General features: G+C 36.9%; 4 protein-coding genes across 8 annotated transcripts in view; 3 read left to right on the forward strand and 1 right to left on the reverse strand.

The window, feature by feature from the left end:
- Position 1: 1 nt before the first annotated feature.
- On the forward strand, positions 2-6,673 carry LOC101242049 (the record flags this gene model as incomplete). Its single annotated transcript, XM_026836822.1, has 19 exons — positions 2-694; positions 1,072-1,825; positions 2,041-2,136; positions 2,686-2,844; positions 2,940-3,055; positions 3,136-3,253; positions 3,305-3,442; positions 3,540-3,671; positions 3,753-3,814; positions 3,871-3,988; positions 4,053-4,193; positions 4,280-4,441; positions 4,669-4,784; positions 4,841-4,958; positions 5,011-5,151; positions 5,286-5,408; positions 6,127-6,188; positions 6,244-6,442; positions 6,500-6,673. Coding segments are annotated over 19 exons (3,546 nt in total), but the record flags the coding sequence as incomplete, so codon positions are not given.
- A 587-nt stretch (positions 6,674-7,260) lies between these two features.
- Positions 7,261-11,341, forward strand: LOC100186095. Of its 3 annotated transcripts, XR_003395890.1 has the most exons (18): positions 7,265-7,387; positions 7,453-7,542; positions 7,628-7,735; positions 7,795-7,896; positions 8,287-8,418; positions 8,559-8,768; positions 8,839-8,889; positions 8,997-9,047; positions 9,124-9,195; positions 9,279-9,440; positions 9,529-9,644; positions 9,715-9,832; positions 9,891-10,028; positions 10,129-10,263; positions 10,391-10,452; positions 10,511-10,709; positions 10,876-11,177; positions 11,208-11,341. XR_003395890.1 is itself a non-coding variant. In XM_002131752.4 (17 exons), exons 1-17 carry the CDS (start codon positions 7,318-7,320, stop codon positions 10,956-10,958), a joined length of 1,899 nt encoding a protein of 632 aa, XP_002131788.1. In that variant the 5' UTR covers positions 7,265-7,317; the 3' UTR covers positions 10,959-11,341. The 3 variants fall into 3 exon arrangements, 2 of the variants coding, with proteins under 2 accessions (XP_026690303.1, XP_002131788.1); XM_002131752.4 differs by having other exon boundaries at positions 10,876-11,341; XM_026834502.1 differs by lacking the exon at positions 8,997-9,047 and having other exon boundaries at positions 7,261-7,387; positions 10,876-11,341.
- A 255-nt stretch (positions 11,342-11,596) lies between these two features.
- LOC100182942 (b(0,+)-type amino acid transporter 1) lies at positions 11,597-14,110 on the forward strand. Its single transcript, XM_002131773.3, has 7 exons — positions 11,597-11,947; positions 12,084-12,448; positions 12,503-12,670; positions 12,720-12,867; positions 12,926-13,113; positions 13,252-13,458; positions 13,784-14,110. Exons 1-7 carry the CDS (start codon positions 11,743-11,745, stop codon positions 14,018-14,020), a joined length of 1,518 nt encoding a protein of 505 aa, XP_002131809.1. The 5' UTR covers positions 11,597-11,742; the 3' UTR covers positions 14,021-14,110.
- LOC100178217 (arrestin domain-containing protein 3-like) overlaps positions 13,782-17,564 on the reverse strand; it is a 17,793-nt gene continuing 14,010 nt past the window's right edge. Inside the window, exon 8 of one of the 3 annotated variants that reach the window (XM_026835068.1) lies at positions 13,782-14,805. In XM_026835068.1, the coding sequence (XP_026690869.1) occupies positions 14,737-14,805 (69 nt within the window). In that variant the 3' untranslated portion in view covers positions 13,782-14,736. Of the gene's footprint in view, positions 14,806-16,144; positions 16,417-17,564 lie in introns of those variants that run through there. The other 2 variants (XM_026835057.1, XM_026835076.1) reach the window with 2 other exon arrangements.

Raw genomic sequence — 17,564 nt, forward strand, 5'->3', positions numbered from 1 at the left:
AACATCAACTACAGTTCCTATTAGTTCAACCCAAACAACAACAACAACTGATTCAATAACATCAACTACAATTCACATCAGTTCAACCCAAACAACAACTGATTCAACAACATCAACTACAATTCCTATCAGTTCAACCCAAACAACAACAACTGATTCAACAACATCAACTACAGTTCCTACCAGTTCAACCCAAACAACAACAACTGATTCAACAACATCAACTACAGTTCCTATCAGTTCAACCCAAACAACAACAACAACTGATTCAACAACATCAACTACAATTCCTACCAGTTCAACCCAAACAACAACGATGATTCAACAACATCAACTACAATTCCTATCAGTTCAACCCAAACTACAACTGATTCAACAACATCTACTACAATTCCTATCAGTTCAACCCAAACAACAACAATTGATTCAACAACATCAACTACAAATCCTATTGGTTCAACCCAAACAACTACAACTGATTCAACAACATCAACTACAATTCCTATCAGTTCAACCCAAACAACAACAACTGATTCAACAACATCAACTACAGTTCCTACCAGTTCAACCCAAACAACAACAACTGATTCAACAACATCAACTACAGTTCCTATCAGTTCAACCCAAACAACAACAACAACTGATTCAACAACATCAACTACAATTCCTACCAGTTCAACCCAAACAACAACGATGATTCAACAACATCAACTACAATTCCTATCAGTTCAACCCAAACTACAACTGATTCAACAACATCTACTACAATTCCTATCAGTTCAACCCAAACAACAACAACCTGATTCAACAACATCAACTACAATTCCTACCAGTTCAACCCAAACAACAACAACTGATCAATAATATCAACTACAATTCCTATTAGTTCAACACAAACAACAACAACTGCTGATTCAACAACATCAACTACAATTCCTATCAGTTCAACCCAAAACAACAACAGCTGATTCAACAATATCAACTACAATTCCTATTAGTTTAACACAAACAACAACAACAACTGATTCAACAACATAACTACAATTCCCATCAGTTCAACAACAATGATTGATTCAACAATATCAACTGCAATTCCTATTAGTTCAACCCAAACAACAACAACAACTGATTCAACAACATCAACTACAGTTCCTATCAGTTCAACCCAAACAGCAACAACAGCTGATTCAACAACATCAACTACAATTCCTATTAGTTCAACCCAAACAACAACAACTGATTCAACAACATCAACTACAATTCCTATCAGTTCAACAAACAACAACAACTGCTGATTCAACAACATCAACTACAATTCCTATCAGTTCAACCCAAACAGCAACAACAGCTGATTCAACAATATCAACTACAATTCCTATTAGTTCAACACAAACAACAACAACAACTGATTCAACAACATTAACTACAATTCCTATCAGTTCAACAACAACAACTGATTCAACAACATCAACTACAATTCCTATCAGTTCAACCCAAACAACAACAACAACTGATTCAATAACTTCAACTACAATCCCTATTAGTTCAACACAAACAACAACAACTGATTCAACAACATCAACTACAATTCCTATCAGTTCAACCCAAACAACAACAACAACTGATTCAACAATATCAACTACAATTCCTATCAGTTTAACACAAACAACAACAACAACTGATTCAACAACAATAACTACAATTCCCATCAGTTCAACAACAACGATTGATTCAACAATATCAACTGCAATTCCTATCAGTTCAACACAAATAACAACTACAACTGATTCAACAACAATTCCAAATAGTTCAATACATACTACAGGTACAACAACAACAAATATTTATCAAGAATAAACAATTGTTATTACTCTTATGTTAACAATAACAACGATACTTATATATTTTATGGGGGTTAAGGTCACGATATGGTACGATATGTGTCGTAGAATTAAGGCCAGGTCTGGCACCTTAAACTACATTTTAGATTGAATTTTCGACCCTTAATTTTATAATCTGTTATTCTTACTTTTTCTGCAGCTGATGTATTAACTACTACTACAACAGCACAAGTAACGAATAAACCTCCGACAACAACCTGGCCGGCAACAACTTCTACAACACAAAAACCAACTGGTACATACTCCGTTTCATACTTTAACTTATTTGTACTCACAAGCTATTATTAAAACCTTGTGGCGAATCGCTACGAATATTTGCGCTCATATGCTTAGAAAGGTTTGAAAGACGGAACCCCTTTAGCACATAATAACCAAATATTCTGATCGTGTATTGAACAATCAACAACGGCCTATGGTATTCCTTAGAATGTGATTTTAAAATTTTTCGAATGTTTTTGTTAGATACCAAATGGCGCATGAAGTAGAATAAAAAAAGTGATCCATATTCTGTCACTCTATTCCCTCTATATATCATATATACCATTGTAAAAGTATATATAGTACTGTGGGGAAAGATGGGACACCCATAGCACATACTATCCAAATGATCGAGCTCTAAACAATTAACAACGGTCAATGGAAGTCGTGACAACACGGTTTTATAATTCTTTGAATGTTTTTTGTTCACTATACCAAATAGGATGAGAATATAGAATGAAAAGGTGTCCCATCTTACCCCACCCTACAGTATATTGATAGCATTATCCATTAAAATTCAATTTAGGGCCGAGTTACGTTGGATTTGTAATTGACGATACTAGTTCGATGGAAAACGAAATCGTCGCTGTTAAAGAATGGATTTCAAATTGTGTGACCACAAACTACGCTTCTTGTGGTAACCCTCCAACTGGAGGGTGGGTGCTGTCGACCTTTAATGATCCAAGTACGAATAAGATACTTTTTACAAAACAATAAAGTTACTTTGTTAATTACATTGATGTATAGAACGTGTCCATTAACCGCCTCGATATTTCGCAGCCATCGGTAGAGTAGTAGGTCCGACAACAGATATCAATCGAATAATTACAGCTCTGGACGCATTGCAAGTACATGGCGGTGGCGATTGTCCCGAACTCAGTATGACAGGAATAAAGGTGAGAAAAGAATCGGAATTACAAATTTTTAGAAATACCTTTGGAATTACATACTTTGACGTATATTCTTACTCCGCTAGAATGCGGCAAAGGTTATACCTGAGCAGAACACAGGTTGCAAGATCTTCTTTTTTACTGACGCAACGTCAAAGGACGGGTACACATTCAAAAGCACAATGAGCGTTTTTACAAAAAACAGTAAGAGAGAGCTATAACTGGTGTAAGCGACAATTAAACACTTTTCTTTAGATTGTGTGTTTATACCTGTATTAACGGGTTGTTGTCACGAATGTGAGGATCCGTGTGTTTCTCAAGACTCGGAATACTGCACAAACTACGTCACAGACGACAGGGCAGATTTATTCTTGCGAAAGAAACAAGACTACGGTAAATACAAATGATCTAGACCGCTCGGTTTTATTAATGGATATAATGGGTACATGAGTGACACATTATGTCGTATATAAACCTTGTGTAAATATAGGTGTTGGATCGACTCCCGCTGAGAGGATGTACTATGACCTTGCTAGTACCACAGGGGGGGCGATTAGTTTAACTGACAAACCTACAAGTCCGGAACATTTATTGGAATTCCTGGAACAGGAAGTTACTCTCGGTAAATTTAATCCGTAGTTCGTTAATGCATTATTTTATAACATTTTTGAGGAAATGTAATAAAATTGTTAATATTTTACAGGTTACTGTCCAACCACGGAACTTGCAGGTCCACCACCTTTTGGGTATACCAACATACACGACGTAAGTCATACAAACAAAGAACTGTATTAATTTCATAACATTAAATTTACATGTAGTGCAACGTCACTAATTCTTGTTGGGACCATAGTGTGAGAAAATGTTATTGTCCAAGTACATCTAAATGTTCCAAAGACCCAATCACAGCTTCAACGACAACAGTTGAAACACACGACCGTAAGTCAGACTTTTTGAGTAAAATTTTACCGATATTTAAGCTTGTTTAAATTTGCTTTGTCAGCTCATTTAAGTGCAACTACCACTGCAATACCGCCAGCCACACACAGTTCGTCCACAACGACAACTTCACGACTATCAACAACCCCAATTATACCAACAACAACAACAATAACCACTTCCACGACTTCGCAAAAACCGGCAGGTATCTATTACATTAAACATTATTTTTGCAATACTGTATTCAAACTCGACTTTTAACCATCACACACCATTGTTTTATTCACGCAGCTCCAACGTATGTTGGTTTTGTATTGGACGATACTGTTTCGATGAACAATGAAATAGAAGCAGTAAAGAAATGGATTACTGACTGCACGTACAACAACATGTACACCACATGCGGAAACGCACCGAGCGGTGGTTGGGTTCTAACGACGTTCAACGACCCAAGTATGTATAATTTGTTTTTAGTATGGTGGGGTAAGATGAGACATGTTTTTAATCTCGTTTCTTGTCGCATACTTAATTGGTAGTAAATACATTATTTACGTTGCTAAACTACTTTAAAGGAACGTTATTAAAACAATCAAGAAATATAAGGTAAATGTGCCAATGGTGTTCCATCTTATCCCACTATAACCTTATATAAAGCTAACATTAAACGTATCCCTTTGTAGCCCTTGGCGCGACTACTGGACCCACAACAGATGTCAATCATATCATTTCAGTCCTTGACAAAGTCCAAGTACATGGCGGTGGGGATTGTCCCGAATTAAGCATGTCTGGCATTAAGGTGATTTATTCATTCCAAGCAGCTTGGTGAAATATATACGGTCAAAACTATTTTAGAATGCGCTGAAAGTTATACCAAAGAACAACGGCGGATGCAAAGTTTTCTTTTTCACCGACGCCACTGCAAAAGACGCATACTTGTTTTCAAGTACACTAAAAATATTTGAGGAAAATCGTAAGTTTTTTTGCAAAAGTTATTTATCGTAATTAAGAGGGTTTCCTGACAGTTTGCGTGTTCATACCGATATTAACCGGTTGCTGTCACGAATGCGAAGATCCTTGTGTTTCACAAGACGCGGAATATTGCACAAACTTCGTCACTGACAACCGGGTACAGACACCATCACAGCATGCGTCACGTAGCTATGGTAAAAATTTATTGTATTTGCAGTTAATATACAATATACATTGTTTACATATTGGCTGTTTTTTTGATTTAATACCTCTCTATAAATTTGTATATAAAAACTTATCGTCATTAAATTCGACATTAATAAACCAGGCAAGCCGGCAGAGAGATTGTACTACGACATGGCTAGTAGTACAGGTGGTGCAATTTATTTGACCGACAAGCCCAGTGACCCAGACGAGATGCTGGATTTTTTGGAAGAGGAACTAACTCTTGGTAATCACTTAGTAAACCTACGTCTATCACGCTGCAGGACCTTACTAATGTAGAATAGAGAATAGGAATCTATACGCTACAAGTTACAATGTAAGAACATCTGACATTACACTAATTATCCCAATCATATATAGTGGGGTGGGGAAAGATGGGACACTTTTAGCACATAATATCCAGATATCCTGACCGTGTTTTAAACAATTCACAACGATCCATGAGAGTCATAAGGACATAGTTTCATATTTCTTTGAATGTTCTTTGTTTACTACTGAAAGGAACCAGAAAATAGAGTTAAAAGTGTCCCATCATCCCCCATCCTACTGTTTAGCCTATACTTACGTTTTCTTATTAACAGCACATACAAGACTATATTCAAAACAATAACCTCATTAAAGCAAACATCTGTTCAATACTATCCACTACATTGCTGCCTGCTGAAACAAAATTCCGCTTTGTTTTGGCCAATCATTACATTTCATCATTATTGGTTCACGCTTTCTGTGCGTACGCTGATTACAAAAACAGCACGCCTCGCATTTCGGTCTATTATGCCTCTACAAGAAATTTTAAATTTTTGGCTAACTTAGTGTTATAGGCAATGGCCGAATAGGATTTTTATACATACCAGTTTTATATACACTTATTTTGTATATATGTATACCGGTTCTGTAAATTTTCAAGTTAACTATTTTTTATATAATATTATCGGTTCTTACAGGTTTCTATAAGAGCAGACAACTTGCCGGTCCATTACCATACGGTTATACAAACGAACATGATGTAAGTTTACAAGCTTGTTGATAATAATAAGAATTTTTAACTGATGTATTGACAGTGTAATACGACGGGTTCTTGGTGGGATCGCAGTGTTGGAAAATGTTACTGTTCAAGCGAGACCGGCCCTTGTCCGACAGCTCCAGTGTTTCCAGATTGCGGTAAAGTTAGGGGCGAAAGCTTCGTGGCAGACGTGACCGACAACACTAAATATTTTGAATGCAGTTTTGGCAGAACATGGCTGCATCAGTGTCCCCCCAGTAAGTGAGATACATCATTTGCATTAGCACCATGGTCACTTCTGTTGTATTTTTCAGGAACCTTGTTCGATTCAAATGTGCTGGGTGTAACAGGTGATTCTACATCTCCACCTTGCAGAAGAGCAGATGTGGGCGGAAAGAAAGTAGAAAACTAACATGTTTAGTTGTAGTGTGTAAAAATGTTTCAATTGTGGTGCTGCTGTATTAACAAAAATAAAACTGACAAAACAACGCATCGTTTTGGTCGATTATGTACTACCCCGGGCTTACAGTACAATAATGCTCGGCTTATATTTAAATAGGGAGCAATATTTTAGGACCAGAACCACACACATTGATACAATTTTAATAGAAAAAGTAGAACATATAAATATAGTACTGTGGGAGAAGATGGGACACTTTTAGCACGTAATATCCAAATATCCTGATCGTGTTTTAAACATTTAATAACAGTCTAAGGGAGTCGTGAGGATACGGTATCATAGTTCTTTGAATGTTCTTTGTTTACTACGAAAAGAGACAAGAAAATAAAACGAAAAGGTGTCCCATCTTCCCCCACCCTACTATAAGAACAATTCTCAGTACTTTACTCTAAATATAAAAGTCTCGGAGTAACTCCTGAGCTAAATAAAACTTCACAAAAGTTCAATTTCGGTTTAACTACCCACACGTGGTAATAGAACGACGGACAAATTTAATTTATTTGCTGTCAGTCTGTATATTGTGCTTACACAGCAAATTCGTATTCCAAAAACCACACACTTTCTTAAAGTACGTGCGCAAATATTGTGTAAGTTCTAGCGCCTTTGGGAGCTATAAATAAAGGCGATGTTACCTCTTTCGTTTTATATGTTCATCGTTTTTCTGAAAGAAGTATGACCACCATGTTTCAAAGCGTGTTCCTTGTAACGATTTTAGCTTTTGTTGGAGTTTGTCGAAGCCAAGGTAGGTTACTTATAGCTAGGTTAATGTAACAAAAAAATAAAGTAAAAAATATGATTTTATTTCAGACTCCGATTGTGTGACAGACGGCAAACCTATTTCTGCTGGACCAAGTGCAATCGAGGGTGATTGTGAAAACTACTACGTTTGTTCAAACGGTATGCTGTGACCACTTGAATATTTTAAAGCCTTAAACTTTTATCGTTTAATCGGAAATTGCATCATAAACGTTTACATTCTTAGGATACCGCACAGAAGTGGCTTGCCCTGAAGGACTTGCATTTGATCCAGTTTTGGGAATATGCAATTACCCCAGATCCGTAAAGGGATGCCAAAACGTAGACGGAATAGGTACATATGCCGATGTTAAAATGCATTGAAAATTTAATCCAGATTATTTGCATTTTCAGATGCTACGGATTACTATTGCTACGACAAGGAAGGAAATTTTGTTGTAAAGAAGCCATTTCCTAAACCTGGGACATGCGATACTTTCTACGAGTGTTTAAACGGTTTGTAAATTATTTCTCGGTCCTATGTTTGTTTTTTCAAACTAAGGAGCAATATTTTGACATAATAATACGTAAATTTCAAAATTAAATAAGGCGAGACTTCGTTAAAATTGTGTTTGATGAAAATAGTCGGATGGGGTGAGATGGTTTATGTTTTCATTCTCTTAATCGTCTTATTTGGTGTTAAACAACAAATATTTACAGCATATAACTGTATCCTCACGACTGTTAAAAAACACGATTCTAAAATATGGTGCAAATGTGCTAACCGTTTCCATCTTACCCTACACCACTGAATCACGCATAATAGAAACGACAGCAGACTATGGTATAGATCTATAGAATAACCTGTTTGTGTGATGTGAGTGATTTATATCATTATTTTTTCAGCACAACTAACGGAGAGAAAATGTCCGGGTGGTCTTGTGTTTAAGCCAGACAGTATGTTGTGCGATAATCCATCTGATCCACCGGATTGCATCCCAAGTTTAACAACAGTTTTCCCTGATATAAACGTTAACCGTAAGTATGGACGCATTTATTAATATTACTGGTGACTATTATTGGTAAACGCATTGATTATTTTGTGGGTTTTTTTAACAGCTTTTTTTTAAGTTTTTGTGTAATTTTTCTATATTTATTTTACCAAACACATTTAACAGCTTCAGCAACAATTTTGCCACAAAGTACAACTGAACCTGCCACTCCAATACCAACTGTTCTACCAAGTACAACTGTCGCCTTATTGCCAACAACAGGAATAACCTCACCAGTAACGGAAGATAACTCTGGGTTAAATACATCTCATTCAGCATCCACCACTGATCATGGATCTACTATAAAAACCTCGCCAACAACTATTACAACACATCGTGAGTGCATATATAGTAACAAATAATAGTTTGGTCCATTGTTTAAATATAAATTAAATCTGATTTTCAGCACCCACTGAGACAACATTTCCACCAACAACAGTTCCAATAACACATGACCGTAAGTACAAAAGTAATTGTACTGTATACTGGCGCATCATCAATTTTCTTTTTTTATGCATTTTTATTAAATTTGTCATGTACGTCTAAATTCTATTCGTATTTCAGCACCGTTTGAGACAACATTTCCACCAACAACAATTCCAATAACACATGACCGTAAGTACAAAATATTTAAAAATAATATGTGCACGGACGTCCATGCAAATCTAAATTGTATTCTTATATATTTCAGCACCGTTTGACACAACAACATCACCACCAAAAACAACCCATCTCGTTAGTACGACAACACCACAAAAACCAGGTTCATGCTCAAGCATAATTTTGATTTATTACTATTTGAACAAGAGCAAGGTATCGACTCATAACGTTATATTTGGTTAACAGCTCCAACGTTTGTCGGGTTCGTAGTCGACGACACGGGATCCATGTACAATGAGATTGTGGCGGTAAAAGAATGGATTTCTAACTGTGTGGATGGTAGTTATGCATCTTGCGCGAATGCACCAACCGGAGGATGGGTCCTGACAACATTTAACGATCCTGCTGGTAATATTTACCGAAATGTTTTGTTTTTTAATTGATTTTTTTATTGTCCGGTGTAGAGTTCCTTTTTTAATAAGGTTTTTAACATTAGACCTCGGAGAACTGGTTGGTCCAACGACAGACGTTAGTATTATTATATCAGCCATCGGTGATCTACATGCTCATGGTGGGGGAGATTGTCCTGAATACAGCATGACAGGAATACAGGTTGGTATCGCGAAAAACAACCGATAATTGCTACACACTGCACATCCGGCTAAACTATCTTTATTTGCAGAATGCAGCTAAGGTTATACCAAAAGAAAACGGTGGATGCAAAATTTTCTTTTTTACTGACGCTACGGCAAAAGACGGCTCACTACTAGACAGTACACTTCAGCTGTACAAAGATACCAGTGAGTAAAAAATAAACACCAAAGGGGTAATTCATACCACAGCATGCACTTTTTGCAGACTGTGTTTTTATACCGATGTTAACCGGTTGCTGTCACGAATGCGAAGATCCTTGCATTTCTCAAGACCCGGAATATTGCACAAACTTCGTCACTGACAATCGTGGAACAACACTGTCGCGCAAGAAACGAAGCTACGGTAACTTTAATTTAACTTAAGCTGTCAATCAAAATTGAACAAATATTTGGCAACAATATACTCATTTTTTATTGCGCAGTAGTAAAATATTCTTAAACAGGCGCAAGATCAACAAGCACTAGTGAAAGATTGTATTATGACCTGGCTGGTACCACGGGCGGGGCAATTTATTTGACTGACAAACCCAGCACCCCGGACGAGATGCTTGAATTTTTGGAAGATGAAGTTACTCTTGGTAAATTAGCACTCGCTTTTTCGTGTTTTTGAAACTAAATCCGAATGTTTTTTTTCGCACAACTTGTCACGCCATCTTTATTTAATTGTTTACCAAAAAACTTTAAACCTTTCATTTTGATTATAAGGTTTCTGCCCGAGCGAAGAGCTTGCCGGCCCACCACCCTTTGGTTACACCACGGAGCATGACGTAAGTAAAATTAATAAACCTTAAATACAGTCATTTCAACGACAATTTTCTCTAACAGTGCAATATCACCGGTTCATGTTGGGACCGCAGTGTTGGTAAATGTTACTGTCCAGGTGCACCAAAACCATGCCCGAAAGAACCCTTGTACCCAGAATGTAAAGACGAAACAGAGCACAGTTATATGCCGGATGTCACAGATTGCACAAAATATTACCAATGTTCCTCTGGTAACATTTGGCGCAGAGAATGCGCTCCTGGTAAGATTACTAGCATTTTCGAAATATTATGTTGTGGGGTTTAGCGGCAAGATATGTCAGTGGAAATGAGGTTTAGGCCCAAGTTGGCACATTGCTAAAAAAGCAGAAAATTGGTGTTTATGATACAAACTGAAAAGTATTTCACGTCAACACGATTTTTTTACAGGTACTGTATTTGACCCTGACGTCGGAGTGTGCAACCACGATTACTTAACAGCTCCACCATGCGGAACCTTGGGTCTTGAGTAATATTTATAAACATTAAAAATGATGTCTATCTTTAACTATACAAATTAACTGCTTCAATCACTTTAACCTTTTACCCTTGTTATGTGTTCTATTTTGACTTAATTAAATGCGCAATTCAGTATTGACGATATTATATTGTGTTTAAGTAAAAGCGTTACAAAATAATAAAGGAAAGATTTTTTCTCATGAGAGAAAACGAAACAGTAGAAATCTGGTCTAGTGACATCGTCGTCTTTTTCGGTCTGAAAGTTTTACCCAATTCTCTCAAACATTCTGTATACAAACTAAAGTGCTGTATTTGTATAATACGTGAAATCTGAAACGTATATTTAAAAAATACATCAACCTCAATTATATTAAAGTTAATAAAGCGAAGAAATGTGTTTGCATTGCTGTTACATAACTGAAATACTAAGATCTATAAGCCTAACGCACATACATGGTTAAGAACGAAACGTACACGTTGATATATCACGCGCCTAGCAGCAGTTACACCATATCAGACACGAAGTGCCAATTGCCTACAGCGTTGTGAGCTGTTTAAGTAGCTAGACCTATTGCAACACAGAAATGCAGTCTTTTAGTTGTCGATAGCATGACTTCCGCAAAGACCGTCAGCAGATTTAGCATCGAGTTGTTTTGCTACGTCATCACTGTCTCTCATGTTATGCTTATATGCCTTGCATTATTTTGTTATTGCGTTAACTCAGCGTTGCTGGTATTAATATGCTTATGAGTTACAGTATAGTACTTTTAGAATGTTGATACTGTTCAACCTAAGAGTATGACAGATGAGCGCACGCCTTTGCTTCTGTCTCGACAGGAAAGTTACTCAAGTTTAACAGCAGCGCCTGTGGCATCGGAAAATACAGTACGAGTAAAGGAGACTTTTACGACTCGACGGAACATCAACTTGTTTAGTGGTGTGTTTGTAGCGGCTGGCATTGTTATTGGATCTGGTATATTTGTTACTCCAAATGGCGTCTTGGGTAAGTTTTGTCATTTTGTATAAAACAAGCTTGGCGTATTAGAACTGTGACTGAAATGACAGACCTCTTGCAGTATGTCACCATGTAGGGTCTTATTCGTATAGAAACTCATAAAAGCTAATTAATACCGTTACAGTTGCTGCCAACAAAAGTGTGGGCGTCACGTTGATTATTTGGGTAGTTGGTGGACTGATTGCTATGCTTTCAACACTGTGCTACTGTGAACTTGCAACTTCGATACCAGAGTCGGGCAGCGATTACACTTACCTGACATACGCGTATCATCCAGCATTGGCATTTCTTATACCGTGGATGTACACGTGTGTACCAAGTGCAGATGCAGCACTTGTTCTTACTTTTGCTCGCTACGCTACAGAGCCTTTCTTTGTTGGTTCAAACTCAAAGCCACCAGAAGAAAGCGTAAAACTTGTCGCAACCTGCTTGGTGTTGTTGTTTACTGCAATCAATGTGTTTAACGTCAAGTTGGCAATCCGGGTCCAGGTAAAGAACTTGTGTTTGTACAAAAGCGAATATTAAAGGCTCTCACTGTCACAGGTTGTGCTTGCATGGTCAAAGTTAGCTGCCATTGCTGTTGTTGTTATTAGTGGCCTGATCTTCTGCGCCAAGGACGCTTCGATTGCAAGAGAAAATTTCTTGGGAGCATTTGATAAAAAGGCATTGGAAGGTATTACGATTCTTACATTATCAAGGTCGTTTTATCAGGTAATAAATAAAGTTCACCACGATCTGTTTTAACAATTTTGCTCAACAGGTCATGTTCGCATATGATGGTTGGAACACTCTTTGTAATGTAACGGAAGAGATAGAAAACCCGGAAAAAACGATCCCCAAAGCCTCTGTCCTCAGTATATGTGTCATCACTTTGGCTTACCTAATTATCAACTGCGCATACTTCCTAGGTTTGGATATTTTGCAAAATTCAAAATTTTCCTCTCTAAATAAAATCTCTGCTTCTAGTTTTATCAGTTGATGAAATGGCATCTTCTAAAGTCGTTGCATTACCATTCGCATTGAAAGCGATGGGAGGAGCATCGTGGATAGTTTACCTCACAGTTTGTCTGTGCACTGCCGGATCTTACAATGGTGGAATTCTAACTTCTGGTAGATTGTCTTACGTGGCAGCAAGACGTGGCCACTTGCCGCAGGTTAAGTTTATATTTTGTACATGAAAACATGAATGTCAATTTTCGAAATATATGGAGCGGACATAGTAAATCTAAATATTGTAGACATAGCGGACATAGCGGACATGCACTATAATTAAAGGAACCGATCTTTTCCAGGTATTTGGCATGTTGCATATTAACAACTACACTCCGGGTCCTGCCCTGGTTCTAAATACGATCGGTTGTATTGTCCTCATAGCCCTTGGAGAGTTTAACGTTTTGATCGATGTGTTTGGATTTATCACTTGGACGTTCATTGGATTGAGCTCTCTTGCAGTAATAATCTTACGAAAGCGTAGACCTGAATTCGATCGTCCTTTTAAGGTACATACGAGTAAATTTTTTTATTTGACAGCAAACACAGCTCAAAGAACAAACTAGGTAACGTTCTGGTAAAATTCTATCATCAAGTAACGCGTCAATGAGCGGCACGTAATCTTGCTTCGCTTCGGCCTATAGGCCCTCGGCCTAAGCATGTAGACATGTGTGTACAGCATCTAATTACGAAACATAACTACAAAAATACCTATTTAATATTTCAACATGATCAATACGGATCAATAATGTAAATACAGTATACAGACCCAAACTCCTATATAGAAGGCTAACATATTCTACGAAGAAAAATAAATCGTTATTGTATATCCAGGTTCCGACGATCATTCCAGCTTTCATGACATTAATTTCTTTGTTGTTTGTTATTCTACCTCTGATAAGCGAACTTCACTTTCTTTATATTTATGCAATAGCTTTCTTTGCTCTTGGACTCTTCTTTTATTTTATTTTTGTCCACAAAAGATACAGAAGTTCATGTTGCGGGCAAGTGACCGTATTTTTGCAGAAACTCTTCCAAGTTGCACCTTCAGATTGGAAAAAAGCAGAATAAATTACATAACCTACACTAAAAATATAGTTGAAAACCAATTCAATTTTTTTTTTTTTCAAAATAATAAAAGTTTTTAAGGTTTCAAAAAAATGCTTGATTTGCTAATTCAAAGCCGGTTCCACGTTGTTTTGAGCGAAAAGGTAAAGTGAACACTCGATGTATACCAAACAAAACCAATCACTTTTGTTACCAGAGTAGAATCGAAAATTACAGTCTTGTACGCACTCGTATACGTCACTGTAACATTTCGTGACGAATTTCATGGAAAGTTGTCTTCCATTGGCGTCAGTGATTTTGTACTAAAGAAACATGACACCTCATATCATTCAGATTCATAAAATCGTGTAGTTTTGCCAACTTACAATGGTCGCGTGGATAAGCTACCTCTACATATGATGTCATCCGCCGGTGATATGTAATCGACACCAGAATCTTCATTCGGGATGTGGGAAAGCTTTGTAGGCGCCTGTTCAGGCGTTTCGACAATAGTTTTGGTGTCAAATTCATTTCGTCATATATGTTTACTTGTTATGCGGGGTACGCTGGGCTCACTATAAATACGAGAACACCTCCTCATCCAAGTCATTAGCGACAAGCATTCGACAACTCCACTTCAAGGAAAACCAAGATGATCATCATGAAAACTTTAACCGTTGAAATTCACGAGCAGTTAAAACAAGTCGATGGCATCACGTGACCATATCACGTGGTGTCGTTTAACAACTACCAGCTGATGCAAGTTGCATGAACAACTGATGTAGTGAAAGAAACAAGAAACAAAACAGCTGCAAATATTGAGGTAAGTTGATTCACCCCAACATACATGTTGATGAATGTTTAACAAATATTATTATTAACAAGAAACTAATCGTTTTATTCTTTTTTTGGCAGCGAACACGACAAACGGGGAAACAGAGGAAAGATGACGTTTTCATTCTCGATGAAAATCAACTTTGACACCGCCTGTATATAAGGCGATGAATCTGAAGAAATATCTTTGACTTGGCTTCTCATGTTGAGCCATCAACTTTTACATCGACGACGTTCATTCTACTGATGAACATTTTCAACAACAGCGACATTGGTTATGCTGAATATTAGCTTTGTGTTTCGACAAGTTTGCAGAGTGCAAACTCTCACAACTACGCAGTAAATTATCTGCTGTTAGAATGTATTTTAGTTGACAGAAGTAACATTAGTTACTCAATTGTGTTTTTAACTTGATATACTCCGTTTATTGACAAATGCTGAAACTATCAGCTGAAACTTGTATTTATTCTTCCGACTTTCATGTTTTCACACGTGATTCAACTTATCGACATTGTAATTGTATAACTACATAAAACATAACGACCGACCGAAAGGTGGCAAAATAACGACAACATCAGAATTGAAGTTTGAAATGGTGTTGTAACATGTTCTTGTTGTTGTGTGATTGTTTCGCATTTTTGACACAACTTCAACGTATGTTGAAGTAATAAAATATTTTCTATATACCGAAAATTCATGACATAGCCTATGTAGGAATGTTATAGTGGAGTAGTAGAAAAAGCATGTGTATCAATATTCGGAGACGAGAATTGGATTAAAAGTTTCAAAGAGATTACATGTCGTAGATCACGAGAAACCAGAGAACCCACATATAACACATGCTTCACCTTACGTTTATGTCATTTGGTTAAATGACAAGTAGAAACAAAAACAAAATCGTACATGAGGCAAATGTTTAAAATCGGTTAGATACTTTATTTGTAGCCAAAAACAAAGTTTCGTAGTAAAGCGTATTAAAAAATTATTAGGATAATGTCGTTCGATCAATAATACGTTGCCACACAAGTTTGAAAGTTAGTTGTGGTCGGCACTGCATGGTTAACGTTTGTTCTACAAATCTTAACAACAGAAAATATGCAATTAGGAAATTTGATACGAAATCCCATTCAGACTCATGAGATCGTGTAGTTTTGCCAACTCACAATGGTCTCGTGGATAAGCTACGTCAACATATGTTGTCATTCGCCGGTGATATGTAATCGACACCAGAATCTTCATTCGGGATGTGGGAAAGCTTTGTAGGCGCCTGTTCAGGGTTTTCGACAATAGTTTCGGTGTCGAATTCACGTCGACATATATGTTTACTTGATATGTGGAGTACGCTGGGCTCACTATAAATACGAGAACACCTCCTCATCCAAGTCATTAGCGACAAGCATTCGACAATTCCACTTCAAGGAAAACCAAGATGATCATCATGAAAACTTCAAGTGTTGAAGATGGTGAGAAGTTAAAACAAGTCGATGGCATCACGTGACCGTATCACGTGGTGTCGTTTGATAACTACCAGCTGGTGCAAGTTGTATGAACAACTGATGCAGTTATAGAAACAAGAAACAATCCAGCTGCAAATATTGAGGTAAGTTGATTCACCCCAACATACATGTTGATGAATGTTTAACAAATATTATTATTAACAAGAAACTAATCGTTTTATTCTTTTTTTGGCAGCGAACACGATAAACGGGGAAACAGAGGAAAGATGACGTTTTCATTCTCGATGAAAATCAACTTTGACACCGCCTGTATATAAGGCGATGAATCTGAAGAAATATCTTTGACTTGGCTTCTCATGTTGAGCCATCAACTTTTACATCGACGACGTTCATTCTACTGATGAACATTTTCAACAACAGCGACATTGGTTATGCTGAATATTAGCTTTGTGTTTCGACAAGTTTGCAGAGTGCAAACTCTCACAACTACGCAGTAAATTATCTGCTGTTAGAATGTATTTTAGTTGACAGAAGTAACATTAGTTACTCAATTGTGTTTTTAACTTGATATACTCCGTTTATTGACAAATGCTGAAACTATCAGCTGAAACTTGTATTTATTCTTCCGACTTTCATGTTTTCACACGTGATTCAACTTATCGACATTGTAATTGTATAACTACATAAAACATAACGACCGACCGAAAGGTGGCAAAATAACGACAACATCAGAATTGAAGTTTGAAATGGTGTTGTAACATGTTCTTGTTGTTGTGTGATTGTTTCGCATTTTTGACACAACTTCAACGTATGTTGAAGTAATAAAATATTTTCTATATACCGAAAATTCATGACATAGCCTATGTAGGAATGTTATAGTGGAGTAGTAGAAAAAGCATGTGTATCAATATTCGGAGACGAGAATTGGATTAAAAGTTTCAAAGAGATTACATGTCGTAGATCACGAGAAACCAGAGAACCCACATATAACACATGCTTCACCTTACGTTTATGTCATTTGGTTAAATGACAAGTAGAAACAAAAACAAAATCGTACATGAGGCAAATGTTTAAAATCGGTTAGATACTTTATTTGTAGCCAAAAACAAAGTTTCGTAGTAAAGCGTATTAAAAAATTATTAGGATAATGTCGTTCGATCAATAATACGTTGCCACACAAGTTTGAAAGTTAGTTGTGGTCGGCACTGCATGGTTAACGTTTGTTCTACAAATCTTAACAACAGAAAATATGCAATTAGGAAATTTGATACGAAATC

This window comes from Ciona intestinalis, chromosome 1 (genome assembly GCF_000224145.3).
Source record: "Ciona intestinalis chromosome 1, KH, whole genome shotgun sequence".
NCBI classification, from domain to species: Eukaryota; Metazoa; Chordata; class Ascidiacea; order Phlebobranchia; family Cionidae; genus Ciona; species Ciona intestinalis.